Raw genomic sequence first — 21199 nt, forward strand, 5'->3', positions numbered from 1 at the left:
AAGGAGGGGCCACCCTGGGACAAAAATGTGGGACTTGTTTTCACACTTTGGGAGAATTCATTAGATGGTGTCTGTAAGGTGTCTTGAATTAATAAAAAAAAAGGATTTTTTTTTGGATCCTAAAGTTTCTATCTTAAACTCTTGAGGATTCCCATCCCCTGGTCCACTGTTGGAACAGTTCACCTTCCTTAAGGGGTATATACTTTTCTATTTGAGAGGGGAAAACAAGAGGAATGTGGTAAATGGAAGCTTCCCTGGAATGTCACTTCAGCTGTCAGCCTGGCTCAGAGGCTGACATTCCATCCTGGGATAGGTCTGGCTTTCCCTCGTCCAGTCTCCTGGCCCTGAGAGGTTAGGTTAATTTCAAGGATGAATCTGAGGCCACCTTGATGGCCACCCCTCTGAGGGGCCTCTCAGATCCCTCCCAGGTGGATTCAGCACTCGAGCAACTCAGTCTGGGCCTTCTCTGCACTGAGGAGGAAGAGGAACCTTTCACAGAAGTTGGCTCAGGTTTGGGGGCGCCTGGGTGGCTCAGTAGGATAAGCGTCCGACTTCGGCTCACGTCATGATCTCGCGGTCCGTGAGTTCGAGCCCCACATCGGGCTCTGTGCCGACAGCCCAGAGCCTGGAGCCTGCTTTGGATTCTGTCTCCTTCTCTCTCTGCCCCTCCCCACTTGTGCTCTCTCTGTCTCTCAAAAATAAATAAATGTAAAAAAAAAAAATTAAAAAAAAAAAAGAAGTTTGCTCGGGTTAAGTCAACCCAATATATTAAGTACAGGGTCAGAAAGCAACAGTAGTAATTGCCAGGGTCCACCCTGAGTCTCACCCTTTGCTATGGAGGAGCCAGAAGATCAACCTCTATAGAGATTAACTGGCCTAGAGATTGAGAATAAACTGGCATTGAAAATTGGCAGTGATTCCTAAGTATAATGATGATGTTTCCCAAATCGAATCTGGGATGCAAGGGCTGAAGAGCACAAGATTTTTATGGGAACTAAATGCAAATTGGGTGAAAACAGACCTGTTCTGCAGACCCTGGTTGTAGGGTCACTGGGTCCATAGTGAACTGAGTGCTAAGGATGGACCAGCAGAGATGTTTTGTTTTGCTTTTCAACTTTAGCTCCCTCCACCAGTTAATGTGGACATCAGCGTAAGGGGCTGCTGACTGGGTTGAACAGCCACCGTCCATCAGCATCATGCTTTCACAACCTCTGCTTGTGGGATTTTTATATACAAGATATGCAACTTTAAAGAAGCTGCCAAGTATGAATTAACTGTCTTATGTAAACATCCATCTGGTTCTTAATGTTATTCTCACAGCGGATAATGGGCATATTTACCAAATATTTCTGAGAAATAAACCATTTGAGAATGTGCAAGGTAATGTGGGGGAACAGTTTACTTTGCAATATGGTGACTTCATTGTGGAAAATGGTGTGAATTGTGATCATGGGAATCAGGGGTGCCTACAAGCCATCACCATACGTCTTTATGTTCCCTTTAGGGTTTGTTTTTTATGGGATTAGCCCATAGCCCTTTGCTGTCTAAAAATCAAGTTTGCAGGCCAGGGCTTCGAAACATGTGTACTATAAAACAAAACAAAACCAAACTCAGCAAAGAATAAAAAGACCGAAATCTACCTATTTTTAAACAGTATTGTGTAAATCTTGAGCCAGTTTGGGACATTTGTCAAGTCATTTGTTTGACTCTGTTAGACTTTCCAAAAGCCCTGCTTATAGACTGTATTTACATCTGATGACTGTGGAGAACAAGCAAGGTTTAACACAGGATAAGCTGTATAGGTCCCGTGAACAGATACTGTGCAGATGTTCTGAGCTCAGATGTGGTGTTCTTTGCACATGAAGATCCTGTGATCATTGCTAAGGCATTCACTCTGTATTCTTTTGCCTGGAGTGGGGAAGATTTTTGGGTGATTTTTGGTTCTGTTTTATCTAGAACAATGGCAAGTTGCCAGCACTATGGTGACAATCTTTGACCGTGATGTGGGAGGGTTCATTGACCAAGGTTTTGACCATAGGTTCAAATCCAGTTTGACTTGGTTCATACGATGGCCTTAATCTCTTGGAGGGATTTGTTGATTAACCATCAAACTCAATTCAAGGATTATTAACTCTAGCAAGTCCTTCTGTTCTGTCTCAACCTCTAAAACTTAGTTAACTCTCTATTATATTGCCATAGTCCCTATTCACGCGTCGATCGTAGCTTTCATTTATCTTTATTGTACCTGCATTTCTTTGTTACCAGTTCATGACCTCCCTCAGTGCAGGGAGCACATCTTGCTTATTTTTGCTTTCTTGATTTCTATTGCTGTGCTTGGTATATACATGGTGCTCAATACGTGTTTTTATATTTAAGTTGACAGCCTCTGATTAAAACACCCTTTTATTCTCCTGTAATTTAACCTGCATAACAACTACATCTGAACGGGGTTGGGTCTTCCCAAATTATCCTATCTGCAGGTTTGGTGAAGTTTCATCTCAGACAAAAGTAATTTAAAATGGGTAGTTCATGCTTGAATATAAATTTCAAAATATGCATAATGTCTAGCTTAGGGAAAAGCCCGTGCTTCAATTGTGAGGCATGGGTCCAGGCTTTTTAAAAGTTATTTGAAGACTATTTAGGCGATCTGATATATATTGTCGTTCAAATTTCACTGGATAAAATTTATGTGTAAACATCTTATTTTTTAAGGCAGCTGTACTGTGTAGCATGTGTATGGCCCATTGAGTCAGACTATTTGGGTTATCATCCTGGCCATGCCACCCATTGGATTGGTCACACCAAGTGCCACAGTCTTACAACCAAGACTGAATGTGGTCCCTCTGACAGTAGATGGGCAAGATGGGTTGTAGTTTCAGGATCTATTTGATGTCAGTTACAAGATCTGAAAATGAGGATTTCTATTACCTCATTATGAATATTAAAATGAAGTTCAGAGTGTTGAAAGTGCTTGGAAAGCCCTACTTTACAAATGAAGTCTTAAACAGAGATTTCCTGGGGTAATCAGCATTAGAGAAATGCTCCGTGTATCATTCATTGTGTAGTTGGGTTTTGAGACAGAAAGAAATTAATTAGACAACGTGCTCAAAATCCATAGCAATTGTAAACCCGTTACTGAGCCTCTCATATATCTGCCAGAGAAGCCTCATCATTTAGGCTCTGCATATGAGTTTGGAGTTTCCTGCCTCAGCTGCCTATGGCAAAGGAGTCTCTATTTCCATTCTTTATATTTCATATCAAGATATGTAATATGGGTCACTTATACACCTAGAACTTACATGTCCCATTGGCAACTGTACAACTGAAATTCCATCTGTCCCATGAAGTAGCTCTATTACTGATTTCTGAAAAAGGCTAATCCTTTCCCTCCCAGTTTGAGACAAGTGGCTAGAGAGAATCCAGAGTCATCCATCCATCTGTGTGTTCATCCATTCGTTCACCTCTCTAGTCTTCTAACGTGACTGAGTGTCTACATTGTGTAAAATCCTGTATTTGTGGGGTGGTTTGTACTTTACTGTATCATATTTAACGTATTTCTTCTCTAGAAGATGTTTGGTCTCAGTTCCTTTTCTTTCAGGACCAAAGCTTAATAGCCTATCCTAAAGTTATGACCTTGATGCTATTTACAAATAGAGTATTTTGCGGAAACTTAGGCGGAATATCGACTTTGAATGATGCTGAAATCTTGTCTGGCAACACTGTGATGAGGAGTGTCTTTATTAGGGAAAATCTGGCTATAATTAGATTAATTGTATCTATGATTTTATTCAAGTAAGACTGGAGTTTCTGGCCCAAACGACAGCGTTTGTATATTTAAATATTTAAAAATAACTGGTTGATGGTAAACTCTGGTGTACCCCGAAACTCTGTTTGATGTTGACCCATATTTGAGACCAAGAGCCTCCAGGCTAGTCCCCTGAAGTTCCTGGGCATTTTAATATCTCTCCATAATTCCTCATTCTCTTCTCCATATAATCATCCATATAATTGAATATATATATATATATATATGTATGCATACACATACATATATTCATACATATATTCTTTTTTGGGGGGGAAGGATTGCTTGTATGGGGAGGGCATGGAAACCCTCTATTTTGCTTTGCATTACAGATGATATGTGAGGATCCCCACTGTTCCTATTATGACAAGTCATTTATGACACTTGACCAAACACAGATACTCACATGTGTCCTTATTTTATGCACAGATGTCTATGCAGTGCTTTAGCCCTTTAAACCTATAATTACTAGATTTTCAGCTCCTGGAGAATTATAATCTAAGTGTGCATTCTGTGATTTTTTAATATATGAGTAAAAATTGCACGAAAGGTGAACATCTAACATCAAATCGGGCCATGGTCCCTTTCATCTTAGTAAGTTTCGATTTGCATGTGATCCATACGCTGTCTTTACCTGGGGCCAAATACCATTTCTAAAAATTATATGTATATATGTGGAAGCCGACTTGCAGGCTTATTTTATTTTATGAATGGTTGTTCAGACATTTCTCATCCGATTCTGGTTCATGCAGCTTCCCCCACATGCCACTGGAGCCAGTTCAGTGTGCACACACACCCGCCCGCCCACAGGCACGCTCTCTTTTATTTCCTCTGACACCTACAAATAGGATGGCAGGGGACTTCAAACACACAGAAAAGCAGCTTGACCTGCTGGCTGAGCGCCTGTTGTTGGTTATTTCAGTTCTGAGCTCTGTGGCTCACGCCCTGCAAGCTGATCAGTTTCTCCCTTCTGAAGTGGCAGGACTGACTCAGCACATCAGAAAGCACTTGAGGTGGAAATCAGCCCCTACGTGTGCACATCGAGGTGGGTGTGCTTTGGGGGAGCCCTCTGGCCCCAGGCATGGACCTTATTCCAGCATTGGCCTAGGAGGGCCAGGAAATTCGTCTTTGATGTTGAAAGAGCAAGAGAAAGAGGGAGGGACGGAGGGAGGGAGGGGGGCAGAGAGAAAGAAGGAGGGGATCGAGAGAGAGAGAGAGAGAGAGAGAGAACGGAAGGCATTGCAGATAGGCAACAAGAAGGCCATCATGATTTAACCGAGCCAGAAAGGATACTTACTGCTGACTAACTGGCCCACGCTCAAAGCTGAAGAAGAGGAGGATGAGGAGGAAGAAGAGGAAGCCTGCCGGACTGGGCTTTGAGACATGGATGCTTGGCTGTGAGCCAGGTGCAGAAGGCTGCTTTGGGAGGCTGCTTGACCCACTGACGTCTGGGAGGGTTGGTGGAGCTACATGGGAGGGGGGGATGTAAAAAAAATACACACATGAGTGAAAAATCGGGGGGGGGGTGGAAATGCCAGGGAACAGAAGTTTCGTCTGGGGTTGAATCATTGTTATTTCCAAGAATATATACTTCTCAGGAACAGTGTAAACTCCACACAACAGGCAGGATTTTTTTTTTTTTTTTTTTTTTTTTGTATATAATATGTTGCTGCTTGCTTGACAGGCATTTTATTAGTAATCCTAAATATATTATTAATTCCCTACTTGGCTTGCTGGAGCACCCAATTTTCTACATTTCTCGACCAAGGCGTGTGGCTGGACACTTTTTGCCTGTTCACACAATTACAGAGCACTTGACGGGTTTCTTTCTTAAGTATGTACGGATGAAATACAATGCTCGCAATGACCTCGGAGTGTGGAACTTGGTCTTAAAGGTGTGGCTGCGCTCAACCATTTTGTCTTACGTAACTGGTATTTTTAGGAAAGTTCCCATTTAGGCTGAGTGTGAACTGACTACGGGGACTTTCTGCTCCCCCGGATCAAAGAGTCTGGCTGGGAAAAACGTTCTCTGATGTCCTATAGGACACTGAGAGAAGCTAGGGCGGCCAGGACAAAAATATCTAGTAATATTTGTAGCTTTCAGTTGTCACTTTCTTACTCCATGCCACCCTGTGTTAAGGACTTTCATGCCCTTGCTCATATCAGCCTGTGAAGTGGGTGTTGTTTTGACCTCTCTTTTGCAGACAAAGAAGCCGGAGCTCTGAGAGGTTAAAGGGTTTTTATACATTCATCCAGTAGGTGTGGAGGAGCTGGTATCTGGACACATGAAGCCTGACCCTGGGGCTCAAGCTTTTAGTCACAAGGCCACAAGCAAGAATTAACTTAATTTTCAGAATTTAGTGTGCCTGGAGGAAGGCTGTCTTTATGTCCATTTATTCATGACTCCTTTATAGCTCATCAAAGGCCGGTGGTTCTGAGCAGTGAGAGAAGTCCAGCCGAGGAGAGGAAGGTTAGAGGAAAGGGAAATGATTGCAGGTACCAGGTCCCTTTGGAGACCCAGGAGGGGTCGCTCTCCTTGCGGGTGTTGCCTCCCAGAAAGCAGACACTCAGGGCAGCTCAAGATCCTAGACAGGTGCACCATCAGCCTCAGCCACTGCCCTCTTTGTGACGGGAGATAGCACTTCTTGGTTTACAAACTGCCTTCATGGCCATCATCACACGCACAGAAGTGTAGCAGAGTTTTTATAAAAGGAAGTCAGGCTGGGAGTAGAATCAGGTCAGGCCCCAATCTTCGACCGTCTTCTCAGTATCTGATAGCCAGCCTGGGACATTTCAGATTGACATTTGTCACTGCTTTCCCTGTGTGTGTGTGTGTGTGTGTGTGTGTGTGTATGCATTCAGTTTTTCATTCAATTTTATCAAGATCTAATTTATACATGATGAAATATGCCCATTTCAAGCATACAGCTTGATGAGTTTTATCAAATAGGTACATCTGTAAAACCACCATCACATCAAGATATAGAACCTTCCATCCCATCATTCCGTAAAGTTCCCTAATCCCCTGTGCAATCAGTTTCCCCCCAGTGCCCAGTTCTAGACAACCACTGTCCCACTTTCTGTCACAACGGACTCATTTGGCATGATTCTAAAAATGGGATCATGCAGTATGTACCCTTTTTTTTTTACCTGGCTTTTTTTGCTTGGATACTGTTTTTAAGGTTCATTTCATTGCATGTGTCAGCAGCATTGTCTCTTCTTGTCACCGGGTAGTAGGTATAGTATATATTGGTAGTGTATGTATCTATATTTATATGGATGTCTCTGCCACAAGTTCTTTATCCATTCATCTGTGGATGGACATTTGTGTTGTTACCAGTTTGGGGCTATTATGAATAAAGCGGTCATAAACGTTTATGTACAAGTCTGTGCATACTTGTGTTTTCATTTCTCTTATGTAAATACCTAGGAGTGGAACTATGAAAGTATCGCCTCATACTATACACACATGTTGAACTTTTTAAAGAAAGCACCAACCTGATTTCCAATGGTTGTAGCACGTCATATTACCACAAGCAATATATGAAAATTCCAGCTGCTCTATATCCTTGCCAATGCTTGGGATTCGTCAGTCTTTTAAATCCCCTAATGTGTTTGTAAACATCAGCTAATGTTTTACCTTCAAAGAACTGTTACTAAGGTGCTACTTTGGACATGTGCATAAAGAGCTATTTCCCCTTCTGGTCCCTCATGGTGATGCTCTGGCTCCCTGGATTCACATGACATCCCTATGCAGCAGCTATGCCTAGCACGAAGATGAGGAGTAAATGCCTGGCCCAAGATCATGGGGTCTGGAACACATTAGAATCCAGGCTATCGCTCATAACTCATGGCTCTTTCCACGATGCCATTCTGTCCCCCATCAGAATTGCTTGCAGTTACATTTCAAGTGAACATCCTTATTGTTACTGAATTGTGCTAAGTGGAGACTGGATTGTGAACAAAGACAGTCATAATTGACATGGAACCCAAATTAATATGCATCAAGCATCTGCCCAAAGTAATTAGCCAATCTGCTGAGCACATAATCAACAATTGAATCCAGTAACTTTTATTCTGTAGGGACACATATTAAAGATGAAATCTATTTTTAATTTGCTTAATAAAATGTGATGGATATTTGCATGTCAGTCTAGCCCTTCTAACTTATTGAGTTGTCCTTCCAAATATTGTTACTTGACAAAAGCTTTTCACAGTTTTGAGTCACTGAATCATGAGATAGTCTTCTGTCTTTACCATTCCATCAATATTTTATTGGCCCTGGGTGTGGTAAAGCACCATCAAGGAACTGGGTAAGACAATAATCAATTAAATTTTTTCTTTCTCAGGCACAACTCAGTAGAGAAAAAAATTAGTGGGCTGCAATCTCACAAAGGAATCAAAAAGCAAACTAGGGCTTATGCATTAAGCTATGCAGGAGAAGAAATTCAGGAAGAAAATTAAATAGTTCTTTTAAGAGCTCGTTCTATGTCCACACAGAGAATAAGATGAATCTAAGATATCTAAGAATCTAACAAAGATATATTTCTTCCAAAGTAAATAAGCACTTTTAAAAGACACCAGTGTTCTGTTTTCCCTCCAAAGTTCAACCAGACAGTATAGAAAAACTAATAAAAATCCTGAAAAGTTCTTACTTGTCAAGAATCAAGATTATATAAGCAGTAGCGTCTTTAATGGAACCCACATATCTCATTCCAGTGGCCAGTGTAAACATGTATCTGTTAATTCTAGAATCACTTGTAAGCTCATGGGGCTCCTGGGTGGCTCAGTTGGTTAAGCATGCAACTTCGGCTCAGGTCACAACCTCATCATTCATGGGTTCGAGCCCCGTATTGGGCTCTGTGCTGACAGCTCAGAGCCTGGAGCCTGCTTTAGATTCTGTGTCTCTCTCTCTGCCCCTCCCCTGCTCCCTCTCTCTCTCAAAAATAAATACACATTAAAAAAAAAAAATTAGAATCACCTGTAAGTCCAGATAGGATAGCCTTTTGTACATACCAAAATGAGCCCAGAGATTGACCTTCTTTTACAACTTCTTCCCTCAGAAAAAGAGGATGGTAGAGGGACCACCTCTGTGACTTCCCATCCCTAAAATTGTAATTCTTCCAGGTAAGTGACCAAAAAATAACCTTATCTGTGATATTCTTAGTTTAGTGATTTTGATGCATTAATCTTTAGAAATATTGTGGTTAAACTATACGTATCAAATAAGAAAAGGGAAAGCAGAGATTTAAGCCACTTCCTGAAACATCTCTGGGATTCAATATAAAACTTTAATAGACTTTACGTACGCAGCATTAGAAAAATGTTATTTAATGAGATTTAATGATGTTGTTTTTCAGACACTGACTTAAATCTGAAAATCATGCATTACTTGTAGCGCATAATTGGCAAAAGAAATAGGTGTATAAATGCCTCAAACATGACTGGCCATAAAAATTGGAATAGTTTAAAAAAAAAAAAACATTGGAATAGTTTCCCAAAAGAAAGTGCAGGGAATTAGGGACAAGCTAGAAGCCTGAAGGAAAAACGATTCCTTTCCCTTCCTGGAGAGAAAGGGAAACGTAAGAAGCTTTTCTGAAGGTCAATGTTTGGTTCTATTGTCTTGCTCTTGAGACTCTGACTATATGGATACCATATGGCTACCATTTATGGGATACTTTCCACGTGTCTTTGCATATACTTTTAAGTCTTGGCATTAGCCCTCTTCATTCGGTATCGGTGTTGTCATTACAGAAGAAGCAACAGACTTAAAAAGGCCGCATGGCCTACCTGGGGTCATACGGCAGGTATAAGTGGGCTTTGAAGCCAAGAAGTCTGACCCAGGCAGGCGCCAGCCCTCCTTCCTGTAGGCACGCGGCCACCCTACTCCTGTCTACCACTGCAGACAGCGATGAGTCAGGGAGACGGCAGGCAGCTCTAACTGGGTGGCGTGGAAGCAAATGAGATGTGCTCAAATTGGTCACGGTGAGCCACACCGGGAGAGCTGATCGGCGCAAATGTACATGGTGATCTATCATTTTGAACATATCTGTTTTGTTCAATATGACAATGCAAGTATTTTTTGAGTTCAGGATTCTTTTCTACAGGTCCCGAAGTATTTAAAATGTCATATTTTTAAAGGAAACATGGTAGTCACAGGTGGCGAGAGCATGATGATTTTGGTGTAGTTTGGGACACATCTCAAGTGGAGTTGCCTACAGACTGTCCTTTGCCTGATCAGTCCCGCTTATCTGTAGTACCCGAAAGTTACTTTACTCAGTCAGTATCATGTTCATCTGACCATATTTTCTATATATTCACTTTACCCTCACTTCACTGCCTAAAGGGGCTGGAATTTATTTCCATCTAAGTTCCAATAATCACTTTCTTGCCTTTTATTGAGCTGTATGTAAGTCAGATGTAAGTAGGCTGTGTTACGGGCTGAAATGTGTCCCACCCCAAATTCATGTGCTAAAGTCCTAACCTCCAGTATCGCAGAATGTGGCTATAATTGGACATCAGTTCTTCAACGAGGTAATTAACTTAAAATGAGGTCAGTAGGACGGGGCTTCATCCAGTGTGACTGGTGTCCTTAGGACACAGACTGGTATAGAGGGAAGCCCATGTGAGGACACAGGATGCTAAAGGACACCTGCAAGCCAAGGAGAGAGGCCTCAGGAGAAGGCATCTGTGTTGACACAGTGACCTTGGGCTTCTAGCTTCCAGAACCGTGAGACCATAAATTTCACCCTCTCTCTCTGTGGCCCTTTGTTATGGCAGCCCAAGCAGTCTCGTACAGGCTGAGAGCACAGACTCAACAAAAAAGGAGAGGGAAGGGGGCAGTTGATATTAGCCCGGGGCTTTGCATTACCCGGGGAATGAGGAAGGAACGTCCATCTTGCACCGGAAATGACACACAGGAAAGAACAGGATTCCTGTTGCCTTTCAGAGGCGGCCTTTGTGGGTTTGTTTGTGTTGGTTGGAATTGCTGGGTGTTTAATGTATTCAGCAAAAGTAAATTCAAGTATGAGCACGCTTCCCAGACTTTGTTGTTTCCTGTGCCACTGGTCCCCATATAGCTTCCATGTGTCGCACGGTCTATCCTCAATAACGTTTTAGTTCCTGGAATAAAGCACCTTCTAATTAAATCCACAATTGCCATAAAAATAAGTGGAGGTGACAAGTGTCTTGGAAAATGGAATGAAGTGTAGAATGTGCTAGACAAGTTGGAAAAATGAATGCATATAAACAGTAAAATTCAAATGGGATTAAATAGAGATTAACTTGGGGGAGAGAAAATCTCTCCAATTACGCCAAGGCAAAATGGAGCAGGTCTGGCCTTTTACAAATGGGAGGGAGCCATAATGAACCACAGGCTAAATCCCCATGTGGTACAATGAGAACGTGAACAGAACCCCAAGGGTTCTGGCAGAAGCGAGAGCATGTAGGGGGACATCATGATTCTCCCTCCCCGCGCTGGTTGGCATTTTTCCAAGTGTGTACTGTGTACCTTATAATAGTTTGAAGAGAAATTAAGTCAGTGGGTCTCAAGATTTAGCTTTTGTCAGAATCACCTGGAAGGGCTGTTAAAACACAGATCATGCGCTCCCACCCTCGCCCAGAGTGTCTGATGCATTCGGTCTGGGATGGGGCTCAAGAATTTGCATTTCTTTTTTTTTTTTTTTAATTTTTTTTTTCAACGTTTATTTATTTTTGGGACAGAGAGAGACAGAGCATGAACGGGCAAGGGGCAGAGAGAGAGGGAGACACAGAATCGGAAACAGGCTCCAGGCTCTGAGCCATCAGCCCAGAGCCCGACGCGGGGCTCGAACTCATGGACCGCGAGATCGTGACCTGGCTGAAGTCGGACGCTAAACCGACTGCGCCACCCAGGCGCCCCAAGAATTTGCATTTCTAACAAGTTCCCAGGTGAAGCTGATGGTTGGGGGACCACAAGAGGTTTTGGAAGGAGCTTCTCTTCGAAAAAGGGTAAAGGAAGTGGATTTATTATGTCCAGAGAAGAGAAGCCAGAGCCCAGATTTAGTAAGAACCTTCAAGAACGAGGACGTAATGTATGCCTGAGTATTACTGAGGAGCTCACTCTACTGTGGGTAGGACAGGAGCTCCAGTGTTAGATGTGCGAAGATTTAGGGTTTACATCAGGTCAGGCTAACTTGAAACATTTTGAGGGCCTGAAACCTGACATTCAGTGGAGACTTGAATTATCTTTTGGAAAGTTTGAAAAAAGCAAAAAGGGAGCTATCCTTTTGGTAGGGTCCTGGAGACTCTCTGGATTTTCCTTCTAGTTCTTTCTGTGACCTTGAAACAGCTCTTTAACCTAAGCAGGAAGAAGCCCAGATATTAGACTCCTTCAGACACTTCCTGTCTGCAAGAGAGTTGAGTACAGTGGGCTCAAGAAAGAGGGCTGATAGCAGCGTCCCTCACACCAGGCCCTGTGAGGCTGGGAGGAGGTGTGGAGGGCAGGATGCGGGCAAGATTTAGGGGAGACATCCAGACACAGGCAGGGAAGGCCACCATGGTCCTAAAACAAGCCTGAGACACACAACCGGGGCTCTTCAGAGACAGAGCAGGGCAGCAAATGAGGGACTAGACGTAATTGAGATAATAAGGTGAGAGAGTGCTGCGAGAGGAAGGTGCTGACATTCTGGAGAGAGATGAATAGAGAAGGCAGTGCTGTGTGGAAGCTCTTCTCAAGCTTGCCTAGAGGCGTTAACATGGAACATACTGGAAACTGACAGAACACACGGAATTGGAAAGGCACAGAAGGGCCTGAGCTGGGCTGCTCTGGAAGCATGGCTCTGGGATGCTGGAGAGGAAAACTCCATTAATTGGGCAGTGATTAAACCTAACACGATTGAACACCCACCACGGGCAGAGTCTGGAATGAGGCCGCCATTCTGGCTCCTGCCTTTCAGGTACAGAGTCTTAACGACAGCACAGCTGATGAAAATGAATAGAGCAGGGGGAAAGCAGAGCTGAGGGAACAATGCAGGGAAGCTTCGAGAAGGAGGCATCCTGGATGGAAGGATGGTGGCTGGAGCTCTCCAGAGGGAGAAGGTGGGAAAGGCATTCCAGGCCAGGGCACAGCATGTGCAGAGAGCTTGTTGGCTGGGCTTGACAGGGAGTGACAAGGGGAGACCAGAAGGACGAGATGCCCAGTGGTGTGGCTGGAAGGTCAAAGGGCTGTTTTGTGTTGGAGTCACTGATATGCATTTCATCCATCTAGGAAAACGCCACCCTGGTAGGTGGAAATGCCTCATGTCTCATTCTGGGTGGTTCCAAGAAAAAAAAATTGGGAACCACGGATTCAGGCAGGGGCTGGGAAGAGTGGTTGATTTTCAAAAACAGGTAAGGGAGTACATGTTGTATCTACTTGGGAAAAAAAATGGATGGATTTGGATAATCAGATGGCATTCTGGGGAGTCAATTTATTTTATTTTTATTAACAATTTTTTTATGTTTATTTATTTTTGAGAGAGAGACAGAGCATGAGTAGGGAAGGGGTGTAGAGAGAGGGAGACACAGAATCCAAAGCAGGCTCCAGGTTCTGAGCTGTCAACACAGAGCCCAACGTGGGACTCGAACCCTTGAACTGAGAGATCATGACCTGAGCTGAAGTCGGATGCTTAACCAACTGAGCCACCCAAGCGCCTCAGGGAGTCAATTTAAATGAATTTCTTTTGGTTTCCTGTTAACACCAAGATTACTTTTTGAGGAGAAATTGAGTGTTTTCATAGATGGCAGTCTCCAAGCATTATAGCTATGGCATTTAATTTCTGGAAAATTTCCCTGCTTTGATTTTCCAAATTGCAACATTTTTTTTTTCTTTCAAATGTCTCCCACTACCTTCTGCTGGAATTTAGTCAAGGGAAGAATAAATATACACAAAAACGACGTCTGTGCTGCTTATGGAGAAGTTATGAGTTCACGGTCACAGGGTAGGAAGGGCAACCTGGGGGATCTGGGACACTCTCCCTTTGGTGGGAGAGTTTACCATAATTCACCAGTGCTGCAGGGTCCCATGGAGGGAACAAAAGGTTACTTTCAAGCTCCACCAAATATTTGTATTAAGTAGTTTCTTTTCTTTTTTTTTTTTATGTACAGAAACATACTTCCATCTTTCTGTCTCTTCTTTTATCTAGTCTTTTTCTGAATTTTATTCTCTTGAACTGCTCCCCAAGAATCTCTGATGTGATTCTGTGAAGGTTATATGCAGGGCTATCGAATCTTGGTATATTTTTAAAAAATATTTTGTTTGCATTTCAGATGGTCAGTTTGCAGGATCTCAATCTTTTATCATTGGAATAAAGCATCATCAGGAGCAGTTGATGGGCGACTGTTAGATCTTCAGGTTCCTTTAGTTAATGGTAGGCAGATGTTAAAATGAAATTGAAGATGCAATTATTTTTATTAAATTAAAACAAATCACCCCAGGTTGTCTGGTCCAAGGGCTGTGTGCTTCACTCCACTGAAGTGAACTCCCTTCTGAGTGTTGAGTCAGGGAACTTTCTGTTCCTGTAATTTATGGCGTATTTTACTGTTGGAACCATGCTCTTGTGAGATCAAGCATTTGTCATAAATCACATGAAAAAGTAAATTGAGAAACTTCTCTACTGTATGATAGAAATCCTTTATTTTTTAGTGGTTGTCTGTATTATATTTCTTCAATGTAAAGGGTTATATTTAAAGAAAAAAATTGAAGACCACTATCCTTATACGTCCAGCTCTGAGCTTTTTACTTTTGGACTCTTGGGCATTTTATGATCCGCTATCCTCAGAATCCCAGCTTTTATATCCAGGACTCAGACTAGTGCACCTCCTGTCGATTCACCCAACTTGTTAACTTTACTATATGCTCCAAGGTGTTTCAAATTGTTTCAGAGCTGATGCCAAGAAGAAAGAGTAGTAGTCCTGCATTTATTTCTACCATTTCCTGATATTTCTGACCAGGTTCACCATTGGTTCCCTTGATCTTTCTGGGACTAGACTAGACCACTGGCACTTGCCCGGGGAGTGCCTGCAGTGACTTGGGGAGATTCTGGACGGTTCGGATGTCACTCTTTTCCAGCTGTGCTCATGTGTTCTCTCCATATGCACATACATGAGGGAGGCATGTGTATGTACGTCGAGGACAGTCCGGATCTCTGGGATGTTGGTTGTAACTGATACAAATTGGATTTGAAAGGCATCCCCTCCACACACAAGGGCCTGGCTGTTTCTTCCCAATGCCTAGGTCTCCAATTCTACAGTGAATAAGATGGTCATGGTGGTTAGACCAGCAGAGGACAAGATGATCCCGTAGCGAAAATGAAGTTTGTTCTAGGGACCAACAGGTGTGGTGTGAGAATGTTCCTGATGTGCATCTGTGCTCATGAGAGGGACTGTGGCAAGGGATCAACGACATTTACTTTGGGCAAGGAGTGGAGGAATGGCGCCATCATTTGCCATTTCTTGGCTATGTCCTTCTCCTGGATTAAAACTGCATTGCCTCAAATCTAGGGCCGCAATTGTATGTAACTGGTAGAGTCTATCACCGAAACACTCTCCTCTGACATCCAAGGTGAGGATGAGAGCTACTTTGTATTAAATGTTAATGATTTATAATTAATTCATCACCTTCGTGGCAATTTACAACTTGGCTTTGCTGACAGGAATAGTTGTTAGCAGATTGTATGAAAAGAGGCCAATCTCCTTTCTCCCCCTAGAGATAATTTTAGCATAGTTTTGAACAGATAGAAATAGGTCTTAAAAAGCCAATAAAATGTAGAGGCTCTTGGCTTATCTGGGGACCTACGTAGAAGGTAGAGGATCCAACGGCACCTTGTAGATGTTACGTAAAATAAATAAACTAGCTGAGAGATCTCGGGAGTGGGGAGAAGGGAAGGAAGTTCTCAGTGATATATTTGGCAGGGACTGTACCAGTACCTGTGATTAAGCTGAGGAAGAAGGGGGGGTTGGGAAACTTGCCCCCACTTCCGCCCGGCAGTGATTTAGATTTGGAGGCAGAACCAAAGGGCATGAGACCAGAGTCTCTGTCTCTGGGAAGTGAGTTCACACCTGGCTTGGTTTTTCCTGGCGTTTGCCCCTCAGTGGACGAGGTCTCCTTGCCAGACACGCTCATAGATCCCCTTGCTACTCTCTCATGGCACTTACTGTGGATCTTAGGTACATATTTGTGCGAGTCTTTGATGAATGTCCATCTTCCTCGCTAGATCATGAACTCCATGAAGGAAAGGCTCATGTTATCTGTCATGTCGACCAGCCCAGCTTCCAGGTACGGTGCCTGACAAATAGTAGGTGGTCCATAAATATACATATCAACAGATTTTTAAAAATCTTTATTGAACAGGCAAATGGATTTTCCAAGCACAGCCTTTGAGTGCCACCAAGAATGGGATGTACCTGTAGTTGGATCAGAAGCCAAATGGCCGAGGTCTCTGGAGAGAGACTTTTACTTTGTTGCAGATGAATGATGAAGAATTTATCAGTGCTTTCTTCTTCCTTTTTCCTTTGAATTTTATTTCCTTGCTAGATGCTTTGCATTGTACGGTTTTCCAACAACTCCTAAGGCCATCTACTCAGTCTTGCACCCACTGGGAGTATTCGTCTTCCCCTCCCACCACCTTTCTTTTGTTAGCGCATCCTCCAACTGCACATCTGGATCTTAGCCTTGCCCAACTTGTGCTTCTTCACTCCCCCAGCTGCTTATTTCAAAATGTTTCAAATAGAGTGGATTCAGACTTTAAAATGGTACAACAAAGATACAGAGGGGTTGCTTTGCCTGATTTCATCCCTGTAGCATTTGACACTGCGTTCAGTGCCTACTTTTTAAACACTCTTGGATGCTAGATTATTACGCTCTGGATTCCTCTCTTGCTTTTTCAGCCACCTTTTCTACCTCTCCCTTCCTCTTCCCTACCTTAAAAGCTGATGTCTCCCAAAGTGACTCCTTTGCTTTGTCTTTCTTTCTTCTCTTGCCCCTCATGCTCTCCTGATCTTCCTTCTCTTGTCATGGTTTCTCTGGATGTTGGATTTGTTTTCAGCTACAATGTATGCACTCGTGACTCTCAGATGCTGTCCCGGGCGCTACTATAATCCAGACCCTTATTTCAGCTACCAGTACGTGCTTTCATAAATTCTTCTTTGTGTTTTGCTGTCGCCTCCTAAGTGGCTTGTTTGCAATAGACATTTCATCACTATGGCTCAACCTCCATCTGCTACCAGAGTTGTCTTCTTGAAAAATAAAGCTGAGCCTATCATTCCTCTCTTTAAACACCTTGGACAGATTCCTGGGGCTGCAGGGTAAATGATCTTCACCATCCTTGTGACTATGTAAGTGCTCATGGTGGGCCAGGCACTAACCACTATGTTGATTCATTTAGTCCTCACAAAATGCTCTGTGAGATAGGGACCGGTTATGCCCATTTTACAGATGAGGAAACGGGGGGCACAACGACGGTGTGTGATGTGTTCAAGATCACACAGAGACAAAGACCATCCTTTTCAGCTTGATCATGGAGCCCTTTCCATGACTGCCCTCAGCCTGCCCCTGCGCTCCAATCACATGAGCCTTTCTTCTGTCTCCCAACCTCTATCCTCCTTCATCTTTCCCTGACTTTGGGCCTGCTGTTCCCATGGCCTGGAATGTTGTGATCCCATTATTTACCTGGTTAACTCCTACTCCGTCTTTGTCCATCGATAGTCAGTCCCCAAACCATTTTCTCTGTGAGAACTCAAAACTCTTTGGACAAAGCTGTGTGTCACTCCCACTTCTGTGTGTTGTACACACCTGTCCTGTTACAGGACGTTCTCTGCTTTAGTGCACGATGGAGTGATTTTTTTTTTTCATTTACAGTTAGGACATAAATGGTCTTGGCTCCTTCTTGACCCCTTTTAAAAACTGAAAATTACGTATCACAAAATGTCGAAGCAAGAACACATCCCTATTGAATTTTAGGCCACTGTCTCTGTTTATAATTTAATAGATTTGTATTTTTAGATTAGAGAGCTACTTAGTCCTTACCCATATTCACTAAGGATGAAAAAAGAGCGCCTTGCCTTTTAAAATCATTGAGATGGTAGGATCAGGGATTCCATATTTTGTGATTTAAAAATGACTCTTCCATTGACTGAGACCAAACAGAGGATGAGTGGGAAGGAGATGTGGAGCGGTTACCTGCTGGCCGGGCTTGATGGGTGAGAGCGTGATGCCCTGGGTGTTGATCACTGGCAGGATCTGGTTCCCGATGACCGTGGCAATGATCTGGCCCTGGGCGTTGGTCAGGAGCTGGGGGGTGATGGGCTGCACTTGCAGGCCTTGAGTGCCACTCGCTGCTTGGCTCGATGGCCCCGGATTCGGCATCAGAGGTATGGTCCCAATAATCTGCAAGAGATAGGCCCAAAGGTGAGGCGCTGGGCTCTGCCCTGAGTCTGCGCATGCAACCGAAGACGATTCACGCCCTGCTTTCTGCAGGTGGCTCCCGAGAGCGAATTCAGAGACTGTGAACACATCTGGAGATGTGGGTAGGGAAGCCAGTGCAGGGCATGAGCATCTGAGGGAGGGATGAGCACACGAGCCAAGTGCATGGGAAGGAAGGGGGAAGCATCTTATCAAAAGTAAAATCAAGCTGCAGTGAGGGCATAAACCTGGGATTTCTGCCAGGGACAGCAAGATGTCTACTTTGTCTTAGAACCAGAGAGAAGATGGACATCTCATGGCAACCAAGGCCCTCGTCTGACTGGGGAGCCACATTCCCTAACCCACAGGAGCACCTCAAACACACACCCTTTCCTCTGCCTCACTCTCTATTCTACCAACACCCTGCTCCTCGCTCAAAGTCCCTGACATCCCAACCGGAACTGGGGCGTCGGCATCCTGGTGCTCATGGTGGTCAAGAGCCCAGGTTCTGGGGTCAGGGAGACAGGATTCCATTGCCAGCTGTGCCGCCTACCAGCTCAGTCTAAGAGCCTCAGCTTTCTGAGGGCTTGAGAGAACTGGAATCATAAACAAATGTTTGAAACTCTTAAAATAGAGTTGACATGACAACTGAGGACAGAAATTTTGAAAACATGCATTTGAAACAATGGGTTTGACGTTGGGTCCTCAGGGTTAGAGGTTCAAGGCTCCGGTGTCTTGTTGCATCTGGTAGCTTCTGGCTTCAGTGAAGGGATGGTGTGGAGTGTCCAGCAGGAGGGGCCCGGCTGGACCCAGTCACTGTGCTAAGGACAAAGGGAGCAGCGGGCAGGGCAGCAAATGTGCAGCGTGTCTGTGAGGCCTGGAAATGTAGATCACAGTTGTGTGTTGCTAGGGACAAATTTAATCCTTGCAAAACGAAAATATGATCGATGTTCCCCCAGCTTATGGACTCTCCTGGGGGAGTCACGGGACCGGTGGTTGGATGCTTCCTCCTGCACAGCACAGGATCTTTTGAGTCACCTTCCAGGGTCCCCTCCCAGATGTGAACTGTGGTAAGGTGGCCTGGGGGCCACCAGGACATATTAGTAATACTGTCCCAGGAAGTGCTCTCATGTATATGGTTTCATTCATTTCACATTCTTACAACAGCTATGAAGTGGGCATCAGTCCCGCCCTCTTTAAGTGGATAAGACCACGGAGGCTACCTGTCACCTGATGGAAGAGTTTCTAAGTGACAGAGCTGGAGTCCAGGTCCGGCTGACCCCCGGATGCTTGGTCTTCCATTATGTCACCTGGCGCCCACCACATGGAGGACACGGGAGGGGACCCGCTTGTCAGGGAGGGCACTGACAAGTTCCGTTTGCAATTTTCCTCCAGGCAATAGGCTGCCTGTGGTCTGAGTTTATAAATGATTCTGTTTCCTGCCCACACTGTACTCCAAGAGGGCTTCGGACATAGGTTCTCAGTAAATGTCTTCGGAATGAATGGTGTCTAGACTCAGCTACCTTCGGGATCCCGGATGCAGCGAGGACCCCGGAAGAGCCGCAAGCCCGCACCGTTCAGTGACCGAGATGATGACGGAGAAACTGCCCCTCCCCACTGGCCGTTGTTCCCACCACCAAAGCCCCTGTGGAGCAGCACCACCGGAGCCGCTGTGTGAATCCTAAGTATCGGTGGCAGTTGTCTTACTGCCAGCGAAGATCCAGTAGGTACTTCGAGAGCGAGAGCGGTGCGCAGGTCCCTGGGGAGCCTGCAGCTCCAGGGTCTCGCTGAGCGCGCCTGCAACGTCCCGCCCGCAGCATGGCCCTGAACGCGCCCATCAGCGCTGCAAGGTCAGGTCCGCATCAGTCCTTTAGAGCACATAAGTGCCTTCTTGATGAGTGGTCTTGCTCTGAGCAGCTCAGGATTCACAGGCTGTTCCTCTGACCCCACGGGCAGTGTGGGGAGGCCTGGGGAGCAGGCCCCCTGTCCCGCACCTGCGCTCACCTGTCCCCTCTGGCTTCCCCGTGTCTTAGGCCTGAGAAGCCCCACCCCACGGGATCGGCCTCGCTGGAAGGCCTGTGGAAGCCGGATGCATTCAGGGGGCAGGGCTGTGGGTTCTATTTTAGGCAGGATGTCACCGTGTTGAGGAGCCAGTGTGCGTCTAAGCCGGGAGAAGGCTTGGGAGCGAGGCGCGGCACCTGACAGCTGCAGAGCACACAGAGGCTGGGAGGCATTGTGCCCCGAGAAGATTGACACCAGTCTGTGCTCGCCTCGCGGTAATGAGCCGCTTTGCCTGCTTTCCTGGTGGAAAGAAGAAAGGCGAATGCAAACGACTCCCCCAGCCTTTCCCCTGAGTGCAGCCTCGCTCCCAGTACCGTGTTCGACATTACTAAAACATGGTGTCACTGGCGTCTCCTCCCCACCGGCTCCTCTCTCTCGTGAGCCCCAGCATCACTTGCTGAGGGTAGGGCACACTAGTGGCCGAGCCAGAGGGATCTGGAACTGCATGACTGCCAGGACCTTTAATAAGGAGGGTTTGGCTGCCAGGTGGGGGGCGGGGGTGGGCAGCGTTCTGTGAAGCCATGGGTTTCTCGGTTTTGTTCCCCTTGCAGGGGCGCTGGGGCGACCATCTCAGCATGTCAAAAACTTGGCAGTGCATTGTGGGAGTTTTTCCCTAAGTTTATTTATTTTGAAAAAGAGAGAGAGAGAGAGAGAGCACATGAGCAGGGGAGGGGGAGAGAGAGAATCCCAAGCAGGCACCACACTGTCAGCACAGAGCCCTCTGAGGGGCTCCAACCCACTAACCGTGAGATCATGACCTGAGCCAAAATCAAGAGTCAGACGCTTAACCAACTGAGCCACCCAGGCGCCCCGTCTTGGCGAGTTTTCTAATATTCCCCAGTGCACTACCACATGCTGATTTTAACTATCTCCCACTCATGGTGGGTAGAGAGGATCACATACTGTGTGGTCTA

At 44.9% G+C, this 21199-nt stretch overlaps 1 protein-coding gene across 1 annotated transcript in view; it reads right to left on the bottom strand.

The window, feature by feature from the left end:
- Positions 1–21199, bottom strand: part of POU6F2 (POU class 6 homeobox 2) — a 491340-nt gene that overhangs the window by 8214 nt on the left and 461927 nt on the right. Inside the window, exons 7-8 of the mRNA XM_030307717.1 lie at positions 18003–18209; positions 5103–5271 (exon numbers count right to left, since the gene is read on the bottom strand). Of these exons, the coding sequence (XP_030163577.1) occupies positions 5103–5271; positions 18003–18209 (376 nt within the window). The remainder of the gene's footprint in view (positions 1–5102; positions 5272–18002; positions 18210–21199) is intronic.

This window comes from Lynx canadensis, chromosome A2 (genome assembly GCF_007474595.2).
Source record: "Lynx canadensis isolate LIC74 chromosome A2, mLynCan4.pri.v2, whole genome shotgun sequence".
Lineage (NCBI taxonomy): Eukaryota > Metazoa > Chordata > Mammalia > Carnivora > Felidae > Lynx > Lynx canadensis.